We start from the raw sequence: 20,696 nt of genomic DNA, 5'->3' as shown, positions 1-20,696 counted from the left end.
GATGCGCAACGCCCACTCTCCTCCACTACTAATATGTGACTCGTACACTCATCAACAGTTGTGTCTCCTTTCCTCCCATCCACACAACATTTTACATGCGGCCGCCTCGGCCGCCGCGGGGAGGGCCGCCGCGCCCACGGAAGCCGTAGCCGCGGTCGAAACCGCCACGGAATGTTCGGCCTCCCCCAAAACCTCCACGCATGCTGTTTACTGGCGAAACAGGTCCTCCAGCAGCGTTGGCGCCAGTGCCAGGCCCATGACTCGGCCCACCACCGCCCCAGTTGCCGCGCGGTCCTGTCGGTGGATGGCGGGGGCCACTCGGAGGCGCTCGGCCGTGGTGGGGAGGCCCGTCACGTACGGGAAGCGCAGAAGGGATTTCGGGTAAAGTCTGGAACCTGCTCGGAGGCGTCTGCAGGGGGAGGGAAGGTCGAGAGACAGCAGGATTCAATGATGAAGACTCATTGTCCTGCTGGCGGGGCTGGAACGCCGGCGGCGCCGGCACGGGATCACGCGCTGAGTCGTCCATCGAACCGCGGGGAACAAAGTTCGGACTTGGGCGTGGGACGAATGCCGGGGTATTGGCCAGGCCGCCACTGCTGGCTACCGGCTGGCTGTTGAAGTAGTCGGGGCGCGTCTCCGAGCGAGGAACAAACGCCGAGCTGCGCGGCGCGTCCCCCGCGGCACTGGCACCCGAAGGCGTAAATGGAGTACCAGTAGGCGTGGCAGTGGCGCTGCGTGCCGAAGGGAGGTGCTCCAGGAAGTTGAGACGCGCTGATTGCGTGGGAATAGGGGGCGCGGAAGGGGGCGGTGCGGCAATCTCTGCAACCGCTTCCTCCTTTGCCTCTTCCTTGACAGCAACCTCCTCTTCCACCTTGGGCTCCGGTGACTTCTCCTTCTTGCGGATTTTGTGACTCGCAAGGTAGTCCTTCAAAGACACCTTCTTAGGAACAGGTGGGGTTGGCGCCCGTGGTGGCGGGGTCGGTTCTTTCGGTGGCGGGGGTGACTCCTTAGCGGCTACTGGTGGCTCTTGGTGGGCGGGCGGTGTGGCCTCCTTGGCCTGGGGTGCGGCCTCCAAGGGCGCTGCCACAGGCTCGGTCTCAGAGGGCGCAATGGTCTGCTCTTCGCGCGTGGGCTCATCCGGCCCAGGCAAGAGCGTTACTGGCTCCTCCTTGATCGGCTCAGGAGGCGCCCTCGCAATTTCTGGAGCAGCCTTGACCTCGGGCGTTGGCTTGAGCACTTCGGGAGCCACGCTGTCTTGTGCCAGTGTCGTGGGCAACGGCGGTGTAGGCTGACGCTCGGGCTTTGATGTCTTGATCTTAATTGCCTTGGGACTGTGATCTTCGTCCTCGCTGTCCTTGACCACCTTGCTGCGCCTTCCTGCACGGTCGCCTGTCGCTTTGCGAGCAGGCTTGCGGGCCGGTGTGTCATCCTCATCATCCGACTCACTGCCGGCAACCTTGGAAACCTTTGAAGGCCGCTTAGCAGACTTGGAAGGTTTCGGCTTCTGCGGTGATGATTTCGGAGCGGGCTTCGGAGTCGCGGGCTCGTTGTCAGATGCCTCCTCATCACTCGACCGGATGATCTTGCGACGTTGGATTGCCTTGCCTGCGCGTCGATCGGGCGCACCTGCGGCCTTCTTCTTGGACTTGTCCTTACGCTGCGCAGGGCCGGGCGAAACAACGCGTCGGCGGTGTGCAGCTGTCTGCTTCGTCGGTGACGACATTTCGCCTTCGGAGCCCAACGCGACCGTGACAGTCGTGGCGTTGGACACGTAGCCGTCGTCGATCTCGTCCTCGCCCTCCTCGTGACGCTCATGTCTATCGGGTGGGAGAGACGAAAGCGCCGAAGATGGAGGCGCCAATGAGGATTGTTGAGGTTCATTTGGTGTGCGAGGCACCTCTGCCATATCAATGTCTTCCTGGGTCTTCCCAGAGATCGGCTGAGGCTGGTCGAGAACATTCGAATCGACGGACTCTTCGAGGGTTGCCGGCTTGACATCGTCCTCGATAGGCTCCGTCTTCAGCACCTCGTCAACGTCCATGGCATCGCCCGTTGGCGGCGGCGGTTGAATATCTTGCTCCACAGGGGCAGCTGGCTCGCCGGGCCCCGAGGGAACAGCGGATTCCACGGAGGATGCGTGCGGCTCGACATCCATTTGTTCGACCTGCTCATCGCTAGGACGCGCTTCCTCGTCGGCCGGCATCTCTTCCGGGGCGTGTGATGCGTGACGCTCAGATGATGGGCGCGACCGAAGCTTGTTTTCCTCATCGTCCTCGTCATCGATGGGCTTGGACGGACCAGCACGCCAAAGGTCCCACTCGCCGACGTTGCGAAAGCGCTTGGCCCTCGAGTAGGCATCAATCTCTTCAATCTCCCGCTTGCGCCATCCGCGGACGGCCCCGATGAGCTCTCCTAGATCGATGCGCTTGCGAGCACGCGCGCCGCTCACACCGTGGAAAGTCTGCCCCGTAACTTGTCTACGCATTTGAGCAAATGCGCAGTCCGTGTTGACGGTACAGGCGCATGATTGGAATGTGCTGAAGATGTTGGTGAGAATTGCGTCGAACTTGGACGTCAAATGGGCGACAGTGTCGGCCTCAATGGTTACAGGCGGCTTGCTGGCCGACTTAGTAAGTGTCGAGTCGATGACCGAGCGAAGAGTGTGAACAACGTGTTGGTCGTCCCACTCCCAGCCAAGAACAATTTCCTCGTTCTTGCCGAGCTCCCGTGCCGCGAAGATGCCAAAGTGCAGCCTCTGTCTGGGAGGATCTGATGCTCGAAAGAAGACAGGACGAATGACGGCGTTTGGGTGGCAACCACTCCGAACGAAGCGCATCTCATTGCCGTATGACCGCGCATCGAGTACCAGGTTGACCGGGGGGCCGACAGAGTGGACGTATGGCTTGGGAATGCCTAGGGCCGCGTACTGATTGATGGGGTCCTTGCGATAGGCTGCTGCGTCGAGGACCTCGCATCGGTACTCCCCGAGGAAAGTCCCAGGCCGCGCTGTCTCGGAAACGAAGACGCCGTAGATCGTAGGTCGGGCGTATATGTTCTGGCTTGGCTCGATATACTTGAGAGGGAGATAGCAGCTGGCGCTGGAGGGGTCGTCCACAGGCCGGAGGTACGTTTGGGCCGCGAGACTCTCCAGATCTGAGCCAGAGAGGTAGACGGGAGGCAAGGGAGGCGCAAGGATGTTAAAATCCGCGCCATCGACGCCAGCCTCTGGTGTCTGTCTCATATCACCCGTTTCCGTTGGAGACGGGAGGCCTGATTCATGATATGAGGGCTTGCTGTGCCGCGGTTCCTCATCCTCGTCGATCCACTCTTTCCGCAGTTTTGCGATCGCTCGACTGGCGACAATACCGCGGACAAGGTTGTCTTTGAGAGGCGTATACTCGAGCTCCCAAGGTTGAACACGGAAGTAGTCGTCCTCGTCGCCATCTCTGCCTGGTTGTGCAGAGTCCTTGGAACGTGGTTTGGTCGGGTTTGGCTTTCGCTTCGGCTTTGCCGGTGGCGCCATGGGATCTCGGGAGTCGTCTGTCGCTTCGCCAGCAACCTCTGGCTTGTTGCTGCTTCCGCTCTCGACGCGCGATCGCTTCGTCTTTGGTCGCCGCTTGTTGGGTTCGGCCGGCTCGCCTTGGGGAACAATACGACCTCGTGTCCTGAGCTGAAGTTCTCTCGCGGCCACAGCATCGTAAGGACGAGGGTCGCACATCTCGCAGTAATAGACCTCGGGAAGATTGTCGCCGTTCGGGTAGCCAAAGCATTTTGCGTGCTGCCATGCGTAACAGGCTTCACACTGTACGGTGAATCCATCGTCATCCTCGATGCCGCAGATGCAACGGATGCTGGCGTTGTTTTCACCCATGTAATGGGCTGGTACGGCAACTGCCTCGGTCGAAGAGTGTCGAGACGGGCCGGCCACTGCATTGTTGCTGCTAGGCTTTCGTTTACGCTTCGGCTTGGTGGCAGCAGTCGTGCTTGTCGAGGTTTCGGGGCTTGGGGCGGATGGTGTGGGAAAGCCCGTGGGAGAGGAGGGAGCAAGGGAAGGGGGATTTTGAGGGCGGGCCAAGTTGGAAGGGGAGTCGAGGGGAGGAGTATTGGGGTAAGGAGCAGCGCTTTCCTTGGTGACGGGTGGGGGCAAAGGTTCGTGGATAGCGGAAATGCCAAGCAACAGCGCGGCGGCTTCTTCTGACGGTGCCGAGCCTGGTGGTGAGCGCCGGAGTGGTGCAATGGGTGGAGTCGAGTAGGAGTCCTCCCTCTCACTGTTGATGGTATCTCTTGCCGACGAGACCTCTCCGTACGCTCGAGCCACGACGACTGGCTTGCTTGCGACGGCAGAGGCCAGAGAAGAAGGTTCTCCTCGAGTCGCGGAAGTCCCGCGTACGCCCCGCTCCAGAGGTGCCAGTTCTATGCCATGACTAGCATGGCCACGTTCAGACGCCATGGAGCGGGGTAGCTTGAGCAGAGGATCGGCCGTTGGGGCTGGCGGTGGCGGGAGACGACCCGTACCACCATCTGGGACCATTACGAGTACGTCCCCGCGATTCATTCAACAACGCGTCCGCGTGCGCTGGAGGACCTTGAACGAGGGCCGAGAGGACGTGGAAGGCCGTACACGTGGGTGTGGGAGAGTCGAAGGTAGGGTCGATGGCAATGGAAAGAAAAGGTGAATGGAATGAGAAACGGTGTCGACCTGGAAGAGAATTGAGCACGTTGAGCAGTGTGGGGTGCCTACGTGTCGATGATTCAAGTTGACGACGCGATGGGAATGGGAATGGGATGGGATGGGATGGGATGGGTTAGGAAGGGGGCAGTGTTGGGCAGGCTGCTGATCAAGCAAAGGATGGGGGGTATTAGGAGGTTGAATGTATGGGCAACAGAGTGGCGAGGGGAGGAGGAGGTTGACGGCGACCAGACGACGAGTTGGACCAGTTAAGGAGACTCGACGAGGACGATCAACTGCTCAACTGAGAAGAGGGGGATGGCAAGTTGTGGACGGGCGCGCGCGCCGTAAGGAAAGGTGGGTATCGGATGCGAGGGGCGTGAGGTGGAAGACGGGAGGTCGGGACGTGTGAAAGCATGTGGCCAACTCTGAGGATTAAGAGGAGGAGGAGTGGGCGCTGAGGGATGGGGACATGGAGAGGTAAGGGGGGAGGGGATGTAGATTTGTTGTGGGTTGTGAGTCGAGGTGAATGATGTGGACGCGAGGATGGATAGCGAGCAAAGGGAAAGTGGGTGTTGGTGAAAGTGTGAGGGACATGTTGACCGGCCCAAGGCAGAAGGTGGCAGGTGGCAGCTGGCAGCTGGCAAGGGCCACAGTGGTGCGTGTCCAAAAGGGAAAAAAAAAGCCTTGCTGGCTGGCTGGACCGCCCAAGGCGCCCAAGTCGAACAGGATGCGGGCGCAGAATTGCTCCCTCGCCGCCGCCCCTCAAATCATCTCCGTTCTTCTTCTGCCTTTGCGAGAGAGCGTTGCAGTGCTCACCATCATGCGACTGGATACATTGCTGCCATCGATTGCGAGACTCACTCTTCCCCCTGCTGCTTGCCCATTGTACAGTACATGGCGGATGTGGGTGGTGGTGATGATGAAGAGGTGTTTGGCAGGTTGCTTGAGCAGAGATGGATGGGCGAGGAGAGGCAAGAGGAAGAGCGAAATTGTCGATCCAAAGTTGCCACCCTGCCTAGGCCTCCCACCAAGGAGCCAATGACAAGAGTCCAATCATCCACTTTCAGTGCGCCTGCGTGATTCCCCCCCCCCATGCCCCGTGATGCATCTCCCGCAACCCTTCAGGCCGCTGCAGACCGTTTGTTGAGAGGAGAGGGGCATGGGAGGAGGATGAGGAAGAGGATGGGAGGGAGGGAGAGCGAGGGGAGGGCGAGGGCGCGTTCCTGTTACAAGGATGGAATAATTGCAAAAGTGCCCTGCTCCTCCGTCTCCAGCCGTGGGCGCTGGAGAGATCGGAATGACGGGAGAGACGGCACAAGACCCAAGGATCCAGGAGGGATCGAACGCCCGTCACCTGCCTCGCATCCACTCGACTCTCGAATCCGTAATTCACACGGGCTCTTGCAAATTGGGCGCATCCTCCTCCTCCTCCCATAGAAGGGGGGAGATATAAGATGCGTAGCGTGGAGCGCACGTGTAATCTAGGCGTGCTCAGAAGTAGGCATGCGTTTAATGCGCGCGCCCAGCGACAGTCGATTGATCACTCCTGCTCAACGACCTCGAGCAAAAGACTACTGAATTGACAACATCCAACCCACACCCACTACCCATCCACACTTCCCACCACCGCCTCCTCTCTTCTTGCCGTTACTCTGGCATCAAGACTAAGAGGACATTTTAGACCACCCCGCGGGCGGCAGGGAATCTTTCCTTCTCTCTAAAACGGGGCCGTAGCCCGGCGCAAGACACGACCTTCTACCGCGCCTACACATCCTCCGTCGGCCCCTGCTCCTCCATCTCGTCCCACTCTCTACCTCCACTCTTGTCAACATGTCGGGCGCAAAGAAGGGCAAGGACCTGTCCCAGTTCAACTATGGTGCCATCAGTAGTCTCGTCGTCAACCAGGGTGAGTCACTCAAATGTTTACATGCCAAGCAACGCTGACCCCGCAGACCGCTCGGTCATCCGCAGCGACGAGCCTACCGGCCAGCCCGAGTCGCTGGTCGGCCGCATCAATGTCAAGGACATGGGCTCGCGCGTGACGCGCGAGGCACCCAAAGACCTCGAGAAGAAGAAGAAGAAAGCCGCGCGCTCCCAGGCCGACGAGGTTGAACGGCAAATTCGACGGCAGCAGGAGGTCTCGACAGCGCGCTTCGGTGCCGCCGACGTGCTCGCGTCTGTGGCGGAAATGGAGGGCTTGCGGTACAGGCCGCGGACAGCCGAGACGAGCGAGGTGTACGAGCTCATCCTGGGGTTAGTCCACCGTCAGCTCGGCGACCAAACGCAGGAGGTTGTGCGTTCCGCCACCGACACCATCCTCGAGACGCTCAAGGACGAGGACATGAAGGAATTCGACAAGCGCAAAGAGGTCGAGTCTGTGACTAGCCCGCTTGACGAGGACGCATGGCAGCAACTCGTCAACCTCAGCAAGAAGATCACCGACTATTCCGAGGAGAACGAGCAGGGTGGCGAGGGCGACGACCGCGAGCGCGCCGTCGACAACGAAGGTGTTGCTGTCTTGTTCGAGGATGACGACTCGGACGGAGACCAGGACTTTGAGATCAAAGATCGCGCGTCCGATGACGAGGACGAAGACGAGGACGCGGACGCCGCGGAGCGGGAAGAAGAAGACGCTGGCGGTGATGAGCCTATGGACGAAGCAGACGAGGCTGTCGTGCTTGGGCGAGAGGGTGGTAAGAGAAAAGGGAAAGCCGACGACAAGCTGTCACCCCTCGACGTCGACGGTTTCTGGCTGCAGCGCCAGATCGGCGCTGCTTACCCCGATCCCGTCCAGGCCGCCGACTTGACACAACAGGCCCTTGACCAGCTGAGCACCGAGTCGGAGCTGCGCGACCTCGAGAACAACCTCGCCGAGCTGTTTGGTTACGAGAATTTCGATCTTGTCGCCACCCTGACCAAGAACCGCGACGTCATCGTTTGGTGCACCAAGCTCGCGCGTTCGAGCGACGACGAGCGCCACGATATCGAGGTTGCCATGCGCGAGAAGGGTGTCGGGTGGATTCTTCGGGAGCTCCGCGGCGGACGCAAGGCCGACGAGGCTGCGCCACAGCCCGTCGCTATCCCTACCAAAGCGACGCTCGCGCCCGGCTCCGTCGCGCAGCCTCAGCGCGTCATCGACATCGACTCTCTCATCTTCTCGGAGGGCGGCCACCTCATGTCCCGCAAGAAGGTCAAGCTTCCCGAGGGCTCTTTCAAGCGCCAGTTCAAGGGCTATGAGGAGATCCACGTTCCTGAACCAAAGCGCCGCGAGATCGTCCCCGGCGACTTGGTGTCTGTCAAAACCATGCCCAACTGGACGCAGCCGGTATGGGCAAGCGTCAACACCACCAAGCTCAACACCATTCAGAGCAAGGTGTTCCCGATCGCTTTCGAGACAGACGAGCCCATGCTTATCTGTGCCCCGACTGGCGCGGGTAAGACCAACTGCGCTGCTCTCGCGATGCTCCGCACAATCCACAATGCGCGCGACCCTGAGACTGGCATCATCAACCGTGACGCGTTCAAGATCATCTACGTGTCGCCCATGAAGGCGCTGGTGCAGGAGCAAGTTACGGCGTTCAGCAAGCGCTTTGCGGCGCTCGACATCAGGGTCGCCGAATTGACAGGCGACTCGCAGCTTACCAAGCAGCAGATTGCCGAGACTCAGATCATTGTCACGACCCCGGAGAAGTGGGACGTCATCACCCGCAAGGCTACCGACGCCTCGTACACCAACCTTGTGCGCCTGATCATTGTTGACGAGATCCACCTGCTCCACGACGACCGTGGGCCGGTCCTCGAGTCCATCCTCTCGCGTACCATCCGTAAGATGGACCAGACCCACGATGCTGTCCGTGTTGTTGGTCTATCAGCCACACTTCCAAACTACAAGGATGTGGCTGCCTTCCTGCGCGTGGACGTGAAGAGGGGTTTGTTCTACTTTGATGCCTCGTACCGCCCGGTCGGCCTCAAGCAACAGTTCATCGGTGTCACAGAGAAGAAGGCTATCAAGCGGCTGCAGACCATCAACGAGGTGTGCTACGAGAAGGTGCTTAACCAAGCCGGCAAGTCGCAGACCCTTGTCTTCGTCCACTCGCGTAAGGAGACGGCCAAGACGGCCAAGTTCCTCCGCGACATGGCAATGGAGAAGGAGACGCTCTCGCAGTTCATCAACCCTGAGGGCGCGTCCCGCGAGGTGCTCATCCACGAGGCCGGCGACGCAAAGGATCTCAATCTCAAGGATCTTCTGCCCTTCGGCTTCGGTATCCACCACGCCGGTATGACCCGCGAGGACCGTACCACCGTCGAGGACCTGTTCATGGACGGCCACATCCAGGTGCTCGTGTGTACCGCAACTCTTGCTTGGGGTGTCAATCTTCCTGCCCACACTGTCATTATTAAGGGCACACAGGTGTACAACCCCGAGAAGGGTCGCTGGTCCGAGCTGTCGCCTCAAGACGTCCTGCAGATGCTTGGCCGTGCTGGTCGCCCCCAGTTCGACACGTACGGTGAAGGCATCATCATCACCAACCATGGAGAGCTGCAGTACTACACCTCTCTCATGAACCAGCAGCTCCCCATCGAGTCGCAGTTCGTCTCGCGCATGGTCGACAACCTCAACGCCGAGATCGTCCTGGGTTCCGTCCGCAACCGCGACGAGGGCGTACAGTGGCTCGGCTACACGTACCTCTACGTGCGCATGCTGGGCTCGCCAGCACTGTACAACGTTGACGCTGATTACCTTGAGGGCGACGACGCGCTGGTCCAGAAACGCGCCGACCTCATCCACTCCGCAGCCGTGCTCCTCGAGAAGGGCGGTCTTATTCGTTACGACCGCGCGACTGGGGTGTTCCAGAGCACTGACCTCGGCCGCATCGCGTCCCACTACTATGTTGCGTACACCTCGATGGCGACGTACAACAAGCACCTCAAGGCCAACCTTGGCCTCATCGACCTGTTCCGTGTCTTTGCATTGTCCAACGAGTTCAAGCTCATTCCCGTCCGCCAGGAGGAGAAGCTTGAGCTTGCCAAGCTCATTGAGCGTGTGCCTATCCCAGTGAAGGAGAGTGTGGACGAGCCAGTTGCCAAGATCAACGTCCTCCTCCAGGCGTACATCTCCAATCTCAAGCTTACGGGCTTTGACGTCGTCACTGACATGGTCTTTGTCCAGCAGAGCGCTGGCCGTATCATCCGCGCCATGTTCGAGATCTGCTTGAAGAAGGGCTGGGCGCAGCCAACGCACCTGCTCCTGGACATGTGCAAGATGGTCGAGCGGAGGATGTGGAAGTCGATGACCCCCTTGCGCCAGTTCCCGCGAATCCGCCCAGAGATTGTGCAGAAGGCCGAGCGCAAGGAGTTCCCATGGTACCGCTACTTCGACCTCGACGCGGCCGAGCTCGGCGAGCTGCTCGGCATGCCCAAGAGCGGTATGCTAATCAAGTCGTACGTCGACAAGTTCCCGCGCCTCGACCTGCAGGCCCACGTGCTGCCTCTCACCCGCTCCCTACTTAAGATCAACGTCACGATCACGCCAGACTTCCAGTGGGACCACGACATCCACGGCCACGGCCAGCTCTTCTGGCTGCTGGTGGAGGATGTTGACGGCGAACGCATCTTGTTCCACGACTCGTTTGTGCTGCGCGAGCGCTTCGCCGAGGACGAGCACTACGTCACCATCACCGTACCCATCTCGGACCCTGTCCCGCCCAACTACTACATCTCGGTCATCTCGGACCGCTGGCTGCAGGCTGAAACGCGTCTGCCAGTGTCGTTTGCGCACCTCATCCGGCCCGAGCCGTTCCCACCCCACACCCCGCTTCTCGACCTCCAGCCGCTCCCCGTGTCCAAGCTCAACAATCGGACTTTCGAGTCGCTGTATCCCTTCGAGGACTTCAACAAGATCCAGACGCAGGTCTTCCCCGCGCTGTTCACGACCGATGACAACGTGCTCATCGGCGCGCCAACAGGCTCGGGCAAGACGATTTGCGCCGAGTTCGCGCTCATGCGATTGTGGATGAAGAAGGACCCACCACGTGCGGTGTGCATCCTGCCGTACCAGGAGATGGTCGACATGCGAGTGGCCGAGTGGAAGAACAAGTTCGGCGGGCTCGAGAAAGAGGTGGTAGCGCTCACGGGCGAGTCTACTGCTGACCTTGCGCTGCTGCGCAAGGCCGACGTTGTCGTGTGCACACCGTCGCAGTGGGACATGCTCTCGCGCCGCTGGAAAACCCGGAAGGATGTCCAGTCGATCGGCCTCCTCATTGCCGACGACCTCCACCTTATCGGTGGCGATGTCGGCTCGACGTATGAGGTGATTGTCTCGCGTACCCGCTACGTCAGCCAGCAGACCGAGATCCCCACGCGTATCGTCGCGCTCGCGGTGTCGTTGTCGAACGCCCGCGACCTCGGCGACTGGATGGGTGTGTCGAACCAGAACGTGTTCAACTTCTCGCCCTCGGCCCGCCCATTGCCTCTCGAGGTGCACATCCAGAGCTTCAACGTGCCTCATTTCCCGTCGCTCATGCTGGCAATGGCCAAACCCGCATACCTCGCCATGGTCGAGAATGCCAAGGGGCGGCCAACAATTTGCTTCGTCGCGTCGAGGAAACAGACCAAGCTTACCGCCAACGACATCCTCACATATGTGTTGGCGGACGAGGACGAGGAGCGCTTCCTCAACGTTGACCGCGCGGACCTTGAGCCTCACCTCGAGCGCCTTGACGACGAGGACCTCAAGGAGACGCTGCGGTACGGTATCGGGTTCTACCACGAGGCGCTGTCCAAGCGCGATCAGAAGATTGTCACTGCGCTCTTCGACTCGGGGGCAATCAAGGTGCTCGTCGCGTCCAAGGACACGGCGTGGTCGTTCCCCGTCGCCAGCTACATGGTCATCATCATGGGCGTGCAATACTTTGACGGCCAGGAGCACCGTTACGTCGACTATGCGATTGCCGACGTGCTCCAGATGATGGGCCGCGCGTGCCGCCCAAGCATCGACTCGTCGTCGCGATGTGTCCTCATGTGCCAGCAGACGCGCAAGGACTTTTTCAAGAAGTTCATCAACGAGGCGCTTCCTGTCGAGTCGAGCCTGCCGACGTTCCTGCACGACCACTTCAATGCCGAAATTGTCGCGCGCACCATCGAGAACAAGCAGGAGGCCGTTGACTGGTGCACGTGGACATGGTTCTACCGCCGCCTGTCGCACAACCCGGGCTTCTACAACTTGCAGGGTACGACGCCGACACACGTTGCCGAGTACCTGTCCGAGCTGGTCGAGAGCACGGTCAACGACCTCGAGCAGAGCGAGTGCATCATCGTACAGGGTGAGTTTGGGCACACATCAAAGCTGACACCAGACGACATGGACCTGCTGCCGAACAATCTCGGCATGATCGCATCGTTCTACTACATCTCATATGTGACGGTCGAGACGTTCTCGGCCTCGATAAAGGAGACAACCAAGCTCAAGGGCTTGCTCGAGATTGTCTCGTCGGCGCACGAGTTTGAGAGCATTCCGATCCGGCACCACGAGGACTCGTTGCTTGAGCGCATCTACGACCGTGTGCCAGTCAAGGTTGCCAAGCCCGACTTCCACTCGCCTTACTTCAAGACGTACCTTCTCCTCCAGGCGCACTTTAGCCGTATGCACCTGCCGGCCGACCTCACGATCGACCAGGCGTCCATCCTTGGCAAGGTCACTGGCCTGCTGAGCGCGTGCGTCGACGTCATGTCGTCCAAGTCGTTCCTAAACTGCTTGGGCGCGATGGACCTGTCGCAGATGTGCGTGCAGGGCATCTGGGACCGCGACTCGCCCCTCAAGCAAGTGCCGTACTTTGACGCGGATGTGCTGGCGCGCTTCAAGAAGGCGGACCGGGACTCGGTGTACGACATCATGGAGCTGGAGGACGACGAGCGCAACGAGCTGCTGCAGATGGACGACCGCAAGCTGGCGCGCGTGGCCAAGTTTGTCAACTCGTACCCGAACATTGAGGTGGCGTACGAGGTCGAGGACAAGGACGAGCTGGACAGCGCGACGCCCGTCACGCTGTCGGTGACGCTCGACCGCGAGGCGGACGAGGAAAACCCCGACGACATGTTGGCGGACGCGCCGCTGTTCCCGCACCGCAAGATGGTGCAGTGGTGGCTTGTGGTCGGCGACCACAAGAGCAAGGCGCTGTACGCGATCAAGAAGGTTACGGTCAAGGCGCGGCTCGAGGCCAAGCTCGAGTTCAACTTGCCCGCAGGCGAGCACGACCTCAAGCTGTACCTCATTTGCGACTCGTACGCGGGTGCAGACCAGGACTTTGACCTTGAGACGCTCAAGGTCGCGGAGGGCGACAGTGACGACGATGACAGCGACGACGGGATGGACGAGGATTAGACTGTTAGCAGTATAGATATGCATCATTAGCACTTGATACCATGGCACGCGTCAGATGGGATGTACGAGAGGCACACATTAAATGGGATGCATGAGAGGAGGGGGAGGGTGGCTACACCGAGAGCTTTGCGAGCCAGCCTTTGCGCTCGCCCTTGGACTCGTCCGTGCCCGAGTAGCCAGTAGTAAAGTCCATGTCCTCGTAGGCCACGAGACCGGTCTTGTTCCACACCTTGTATCCGACGAGGAGGACGGCGAAGAACGGGATGCCAAAGTACGTAGTAATGAAAGCACTCGTATCGAAGCGGTGGATAAAGGCCGTGAAGCCCGAGAAGACGATGACGATACCGCTGAGCGCGAGGCCATAGTACGAGAGGTACGGCTGGAACGGAGCGGTGTACGGCAGGGAGTTGCGGTCGATCCCGCGTGCGCGCAAGCCATAATGCCACCGGATAGAAGTCAGCAATATGACGCTCCACGACAACATGCCGCACACGGCACACATGGATGCGAAGTATCCGAACGCTTGCCCCGCGCTCCGGCTGGGCGCCGCGGCAAAGTACGCGAGCGGCGTAAACAGCGCGCAGAGGAGCACGCACACCCACGGCAAGCCGTCGCGGCGCGTGCGGCCGAGCCAGGCGCCGCGCGCCGCGCCGCGCGTGTACAGCCCATAGAGCGTGCGCGAGGAGATGTAGAGGTCGGCGATGGCGGCGCTCCACGCGCTGCTGAGCAGCGCGGCGTTGATGACGCTCGGGAGGACGCGGATGCCCGCGCCCTTGATCGCGATCACGAAGGGCGACTTGGCGGCCGTGCTGCCGAGGTTCAAGTCGGGGTTGGAGGGTGACACGAGGAGGCCGATGAGGAAGGCGCTGGCGACGTAGAAGAGGGCGAGGCGGAGCCAGACGCTGCGGATTGCGCGCGGCACCGTGCGCGCCGGGTTCCCCGCTTCGGCCGCGGCGACGGCCGTGATCTCCGTCCCGATGAATGCGAAGGCGGCGGAGATGAGCACGGAGAAGAAGCCGAGGAAACGGCCCCACGCGCCCGGTATGTCTTTGTACTGCACAAACCCGCCCGTTTCGTGCCAGTACCGGAAGCCGATGGGGGCGCCGGTGGGCCCGCCGCCGGAGGTGATGACGACGGAGATTATGATGAGCCCGATGATGGTGATGACCTTGATCGACGCGGCCCAGAACTCGATCTCGCCGAAGACGCGCGTCGAGCCCACCACGTTCGCGAGGATCACAACGGCAAGCATGATGCTCACCCACAGCGCGTTGCTGCATACCCCGGCGCGGCAGGTGGGGTCGGCGCCCGCCGGCGTCCAGTATGTGATTATTACCGCGGCGGCAGAGAGCTCGGCGGGGAGGAGGACTGGGTGAGCGCGCACGCAGGAGCCTTACTGATGTAGCAGTACCAGTAGAGCCAGCCGATGGCGAAGCCGACTTCGGGCGCGAAGAAGCGGCCGGCGAGCGCGAGCTGCGCGCCGGGGATGGGAAACGCCGAGATCATCTCGCCGAGGGCTACCATGACAGAGTACAGCAGCGTCGCCATCAGCACGTACGAGAGGAGCAGGCCAGCAGGCCCCGCATTCTGCAGGTTGGTCGCGGTGCCGATGAACAGACCAGTGCCGATGACGCCGCCGATTGCGATCATTTGGCTGTGGTTAGCGGCGGAGCGTGGCCCACACGGGCGGCCGGGCGGTTAGCCAGCGGCCAGCCACACCCAAGCGGAAAGAGGCGCGGCCACTCACACATGCCGGCTCTTGAGGGAGCGGTGCAGCGTGCCGACCTCTGGCGCCGCGCCGAGAACCTTTTCGTTCGCGTCTGCGTTCGGAATCGAAGCCGTGATGGAGGGAGGACCGGCCGCAGCGGCGGCCGGGCTCGGTATCCTGCGTGCGTCGTGCTCGGGCGGGACGAAGGACATGGCGAAGTAAAGAACGAGAACTGGCTGCGTCTCATCAGTGTCATGGATCATGGAGGGCAAGGGCCGGAGCTAGCTAGCCGCCGAGGACGGATCTCGGCGAGTCGAGTCGGAGTCGACTACGAAAGCATGCCAGCCTCCCGCCGCCGTGTGCAGGCGGGCTTGTCATGTCGCCTTGCTCGCTGTTCTGAGCTTCATGCATTGGAGTTGCTTGCGCGCGGTGTAGATTTATTAAGCACAAGTCGAGTGATATTTGGTGGGATGAGATTGTCGAAATTCTGACAGGGACTGTGAACACGTGCCCCCACCCGGCGGGTGCCTGGGCGTGTTGTTCGACTTTGGCAGGCGTTCCGTTTGGGGTGCATAGAGTCGTCGTAGCGGCTTCATTGGCGCTGTGCAAAGCAAACGCGCTGCTTTAGCCCCGAATACATATGTGCACAAGTGCCCCGCCGTGTACAACCTACATCTCCACGCTCAGCATGCCCTCAAAATCAAACTCGTCGAGGCCGGGGAAGAGCATGTTCATGGCGCCCTGCGGCGCATCCGTATTCGCCAATTTCTCCTTCACCAGCTCAAAGAACGAGCACAGGTCCGTGTCGGCGCGCACCGTCCCCGTCTTGACGTCGGCAGCGTACACGAGCGCATCGAGCGCCTTGACGCAGTGCTTACTCCTCGGCCCAATGACGCTCGAGAACACGTCACGCGCCTGCAGCAGGCTCGTGCGGCTGTCCATGTTGCCGAGGACGTAGTCCATGGCGAGCACGACGACCGCGCCAAGGACCCAACGCACGGCGAAGCGCGGGCGGATGCGCGGCTTGGCGTTGAACACCAGCTGCGCCTCGACGATGCGGCGCGCGCTCTCGACGCATGCGCGCCGCGAGACTTCCAGCGAGGGGTCGTTGACGGAGCGCATGAGGAAAGGGCGGTGGGCGCGCAGGATGCGGTTGTTCACGCTCGTGATTACCATGTGCAGCATCCAGGAGGTTTCGAGGGACGCCGGCGGCGGGACTTGGGCTAGGGCGTGCCGCAACTCGTGGTCGTACTCCATCGTTTGCTCGTGCGTGAGCTCGGCCGAGTCGTTGTGATACTTGTGCAAAGTGACGCAGAATGCGTTGGCGGACTGTGTGTGAGCTCAGAGCGGGGAAGTCGGAACGCACCCGTGGCAGACCCGCGGGTGTGACGACGTGAGTTGGCAGCTCTGGGTAGTCGACGTCGGATGGAACTTTGCGATTCGCAGGAATCGGCGTCGTCACTGCCGTCAGAAGGACGCAACAAACTATACACGTACTGTTCATCAAGCGCCAAATGCTACGGCGACGCGGGATCGTCGTGTCCATAAACTGAACAATGTGCGCGAGTTGCTTGCACAACTCATGCGCGGCGTGCGGCGATAAGCCCGCAAGCGCCGGATCGTCCAATGGCGCAGTGTTCCAGTCGTCGGTCATGATGTCGAGGTCAAGCCAGAGCAGCGTAGACACCGCCGCATCCAAGTGCCGCAGCACAATGTTCTGGCGCTTGACGTCGTCGTCATCGTCTCCAAAGTGCTGTGGTCAGCTGGGCAGTGGCACATGTGTTAAACAAACGGCAGGATATGCCGCGAACTGGACTCACGAAAAGAGTGACAACATAGAGGATTGCGCACTGAATGTGGCGTAGTTGCGGAACGGCCAGATACTCTGCCGCTTCGAGGGCATTCAAACTCGACTGGTACAACGCCTGCGGAATGAGTTCCATGTCGCTCTCGGAATACCCTGGGAAGAGGGCTGCCATGTTTGGGCTGATCTTGGTCGATATGGCCAGTACCTGGCATCAGCTGACGCACCGCTGCCCCCCTCACAATGAGATACAGCGCAAGCCACGACGCATCGACCTCGCCTGCCTCGAACGCCGCGTGCCGTTCCCGGAAAGTCCGCTCGTCCATGACGTACCAGCACAGATGTACTGGTCCGGTGAAGAACTCGTCCAGCAGAGCCGCGCACGTCGTCCGATGGGGGAGCATGCTGATCGCCGTATCTATGAGCACCTGTCGCTGCGCGGCCGTATCCCATGGAGCGGGCGCTTGACTGCGCTTCTTCGGTCGAGATCCAGGACCGACGCCGACGATGGTGTCCTCGAGGGTGGAAACCGTGACCTCGATTCCATCTTTGCGACGCTGCGGGCCTTTGGGCGCAGTGTATGGCGAGTGAACGGTCGAGCCGCCATTGCTTGTGTGGCTAGGGTGGTGAGTGCTCGGCCCCGTGTGCGAGTGAGAGTGCGTGTGCGATTGTGAGTAGACGAGCGCGCGTAGGTCGCGGAGCTCGGCGCGGAGTGCGTCAAGATCGGAAGCGAGAGCGTATGCGGGCCTGCGTAAGCCGCAAAAAAGACTGGCGTGACTCACTGCTCAGGCGCATCCTCCCAGTAGCAGTCGCCGGGGCGGCCGCGCTTGATACACGAGTCACAGGGCGTCTTGCCGAGCGCCGAGCACTTTGTCTTGCGCCGCTTACACTCTGTGCAAGAGAGTGCGCGGCGTCCAGACTTTGCCTCGGAGCGTGGGCGTTTTGATGGGCCTTGGTCAGTGTCTGAAGCCATGAGAGAGATGGAGTGGAAATGGAGAGAGTAGCATTGTGTGGTTCTGTGTGAGTCGGGTGAGCCTCCACTTGTGCCCTCTACCCGAGATCCGATACTGCCTCGGGGACCGGGGACCGGGGTCATTCCGCGCGGGATGGAGTGGGGCAGCCTTCAGCGAGCCTGGAGGGTCATGTTTCGCGTTTCGTCCTCCAACTGCCATTCCACTTCCCACATCTCTTCTCATGGCCACCCTCGTCTACCACGGCACACCCACCCTCTATCCAGAAGCCGAAGGCGACGGGCGGATGGGTGCCGTGCGCTTTTCCGCCCCCGTACGCCTCAGCAGCCTGCGCGTCATCCCCGACGGCGTCGAGTGTCCTGGTGGCGTCGGGTACGTCTGCCCAGCGACGCACCAAGTTGACACCAGTCACACCTCGCCTGGAGAGTTCACCCTCGAAATCCTCCTCAACGTTGCTCCCTCAGACCCGGTGAATGCGCTCGCGCGCACCTCTGCGCGCGTCACTGCCGCCCCGCACGCATTGGAGTATGCGCTCGACATGCCGGAAGGCGTAAGATTCGCATGCCGACTGGGCTGAACGCAGACTGCGACCCGCCTTGTGGTCCTCCGTGCGCCGGCACGCCGCATTACGCTGAGTTTGTACGCACACGCGGATGAGGCGACGCCTATGCCCACGGCAAGAGCACACTCGCCTATCGCGGCCTTGAAGCCATGTCCACTGCGCTTCGCTGCGCCCGACACGCTGCTTGCCTCTCTTTCATCTCTTGATGGAGACGGGAAACGTCGCGCGCTCGCAGCACTCGCCCTCCTCGCCCAGCGGGACTGGACACTAGTTGCCGCGCTGGCATCTCCACACATTCGGAGTCTTCTCGAAGAGGGAGGCGAGGCCGCATCTGCATCAATTCTCGGCCTTGATACACCACATGGATCCCAACAATCTCTCGCCGCCCTTCTCGCCCTTCCGTCCAACCCGTGGGGTACAGTCTACCCTTTAACAGAGGCGCCGCTGGCCCGCGTCCTCCGTCTCGCCGAGGCGCAAGCGGCTAGCACGCATCCTCGGGCAGGAGAAGCTTTGGCAACCACCATCGGACGTCTCTTCGCTGTTCTAGAGGCACATCCATCAGGCCCAGCTGCAGCGCGGCTGACGCGCGCTCTCCCACCCCTCGTCGCGAACGCGGTCACCCGTGGGTCACAAGTATCTCTGCCAGCCTCTCTGGACGCGCGCGTCGTTCTTCGTGCCCTCTTGCCCGCCACCGCCACCGTGGCAGCGGGTATGTCGTGCGCACCCGCCGCGCAGGTACTGGCGGCACCCTTCCTCCCACTTCTATCCAAACATGACCCCTTGCGGCGGGCGTGGGAGCCATCAGCTCTCCGCTATGCGCCCAGCGCCAGCGCCTCCCCAATGCCTCGCGCATCCCCACTGCCCACTGTACATGTCGACCCGCCACAGGAGTCGCAGATCTCCCCTGCTACAGTGTCGCGCGTCCAGCGCTGCCTGGATGCACGCTCTGGCTCCATTCTGCTCTCGCCCACGCCTGCCGAACTGCTGGCTGCCATTGCACCCGGCTTGCTTGGCGCACTCTCGACGGCGAAAACGCCGCCGCTCGGCATACCCGCGTCGCGCGCGGCACATGGGAGCGCTAGCGACTACGCCGGCAAAGTGTACTCGGCGCACGAGTTCCGGCGGGAGCGTGAGATGGTCTCTGGCCTGGGGGTGGGCGCGTCGAGTGCGGGGCGCAAGGCGAGCCGGCACGTGGATGACTTTGGGTCGTAGGCGGAGCCTCCAGGCGAGGCAACGACGACCGTCCTACATATGTAACAATACATGCAGCGTTGTACTAATACCTTGCACAAGAAATTCCCGGCATCTTGTAACATGGCTACAGCGTTGTACAGATATCTACCACGGCTGAGCCTGCTGCCGCATGTCAATGACGACACGGCCTTTGATCGCGCCCTTCTCAAGCTCCTGGTATATCTCCTTGATGGCGCTCATGGGCCGCACCTCGAGCTCGACCTTGATTTTACCGAGCGCGACGAGTGCCAGCGCCTCGGCGCAGTCGCGGCGGTTGCCTACGGCGCTGCCGATGATCCTGTGTCCCTCAGTGACCATGCGGCATGGGTCGACGGCAATCGTGCCGGAGGCCGGAAGGCCAACGCAGACCACGACGCCGCGGGGGGCGAGGTATTCGAGGGCCTGGTGTCAGTCTACTCTGACTGTTCTCTCTCCTCTCACCTGCTGATAAGGCTCTATAACCCCCGCCGTAACAATCGCAGCCTGCACGCCACCCCCCGTAACCGCCTTGACGGCCTGCACCACGCCTCCGTGGCGGAAATCGACAAATTCCGCCCCATACCCCTCGACCAGCGCACGCTTGTCGCCCGAGTCGATGCCGACCACGCGCAGATTCATCGCCAGGGCATACTGCACCGCGAGGTGTCCGAGCCCGCCCCCCGCGCCGGGGACGGCGACCCACGCGCCCGGCCGCAGCCCCGCGCCCACGAGCGCCTTGTACGTCGTCAGCCCGGCGCAGAGGATGGGCGCGGCGACGTGCAGCGGCACGCCCGCGGGGATGGGCACGAGGTGCGCCGCCGCCACGGCAATGTACTCCTGGAACGTGCCGTCGCGCGAGATGCTCGCGATCGAGACCTGCGTCTCCGTCAGCGCCGCCACGCCGCACGTACCTCTGCGCAGTACATGTCGTCGCCGTCGAGACAGGCGGGGCAGGACATGCACGTGTCCGCGATGAACTTGACGCCGACGCGGGCGCCGAGCGCGCACCGCGCGCCGGGGCCGAGCGCGACGACGTGGCCCACGCCTTCGTGCCCCGAGATTATGGGGGCGACGGGGGCGTGCGTCCCCTCGCCCATGGAGAGGGCGACGTCGGAGTGGCACACGCCCGAGAAGGCGAGGCGGACGAGCGCTTGGCCCGGCCCGAGCGCGGCGGGCTGCGGCGTCGCGACGGCGCGCAGGGTGGGGTAGGTGCCCTGGTGTCAGCGAGGCAAGTGCTAGCGGAAGGGGGACGCACGATCTCGTCGGAGACGCAGGCGGTGTGTGTTGATGGGATGGACATGGTGGCTGGAGAGAGAGAGGGGGGCGTGGGTTTATGAGACACAGCCGGCGCACCGGCGTTCTGCGCGCCGAGAGTTGCTTTCGCCGA

General features: G+C 61.6%; 6 protein-coding genes across 6 annotated transcripts; 2 read left to right on the top strand and 4 right to left on the bottom strand.

The window, feature by feature from the left end:
* Positions 1-91: 91 nt before the first annotated feature.
* On the bottom strand, positions 92-3,871 carry COLE_03548 (uncharacterized protein; the record flags this gene model as incomplete). Its single annotated transcript, XM_018419971.2, has 3 exons — positions 92-3,236; positions 3,327-3,540; positions 3,658-3,871. 3 exons carry the CDS (start codon positions 3,869-3,871, stop codon positions 92-94), a joined length of 3,573 nt encoding a protein of 1,190 aa, XP_018275743.2.
* Positions 3,872-6,502: 2,631 nt separating this feature from the next.
* On the top strand, positions 6,503-13,052 carry COLE_03547 (uncharacterized protein; the record flags this gene model as incomplete). The annotated part of the gene is made up of 3 exons (XM_018426988.2): positions 6,503-6,578; positions 6,625-11,994; positions 12,028-13,052. 3 exons carry the CDS (start codon positions 6,503-6,505, stop codon positions 13,050-13,052), a joined length of 6,471 nt encoding a protein of 2,156 aa, XP_018275742.1.
* Positions 13,053-13,164: 112 nt separating this feature from the next.
* On the bottom strand, positions 13,165-14,702 carry COLE_03546 (uncharacterized protein; the record flags this gene model as incomplete). Its single annotated transcript, XM_065626294.1, has 3 exons — positions 13,165-14,334; positions 14,365-14,417; positions 14,450-14,702. The coding sequence occupies 3 exons, from the start codon at positions 14,700-14,702 to the stop codon at positions 13,165-13,167; spliced, it is 1,476 nt and encodes a 491-aa protein (XP_065482375.1).
* A 727-nt stretch (positions 14,703-15,429) lies between these two features.
* COLE_03545 (uncharacterized protein) lies at positions 15,430-16,739 on the bottom strand (the record flags this gene model as incomplete). Its single annotated transcript, XM_018424890.2, has 4 exons — positions 15,430-16,089; positions 16,127-16,221; positions 16,258-16,513; positions 16,581-16,739. The coding sequence occupies 4 exons, from the start codon at positions 16,737-16,739 to the stop codon at positions 15,430-15,432; spliced, it is 1,170 nt and encodes a 389-aa protein (XP_018275740.2).
* Positions 16,740-17,821: 1,082 nt separating this feature from the next.
* On the top strand, positions 17,822-19,309 carry COLE_03544 (uncharacterized protein; the record flags this gene model as incomplete). Its single annotated transcript, XM_018424366.2, has 3 exons — positions 17,822-17,907; positions 17,944-18,085; positions 18,119-19,309. The coding sequence occupies 3 exons, from the start codon at positions 17,822-17,824 to the stop codon at positions 19,307-19,309; spliced, it is 1,419 nt and encodes a 472-aa protein (XP_018275739.1).
* A 126-nt stretch (positions 19,310-19,435) lies between these two features.
* COLE_03543 (uncharacterized protein) lies at positions 19,436-20,609 on the bottom strand (the record flags this gene model as incomplete). The annotated part of the gene is made up of 4 exons (XM_018419882.2): positions 19,436-19,732; positions 19,772-20,185; positions 20,221-20,523; positions 20,565-20,609. 4 exons carry the CDS (start codon positions 20,607-20,609, stop codon positions 19,436-19,438), a joined length of 1,059 nt encoding a protein of 352 aa, XP_018275738.1.
* Positions 20,610-20,696: the final 87 nt, after the last annotated feature.

Source organism: Cutaneotrichosporon oleaginosum, assembly GCF_008065305.1.
Source record: "Cutaneotrichosporon oleaginosum strain ATCC 20508 chromosome Unknown ATCC20508_contig03, whole genome shotgun sequence".
NCBI lineage: Eukaryota > Fungi > Basidiomycota > Tremellomycetes > Trichosporonales > Trichosporonaceae > Cutaneotrichosporon > Cutaneotrichosporon oleaginosum.
This window is presented reverse-complemented; position numbering and strand designations above follow the sequence as displayed.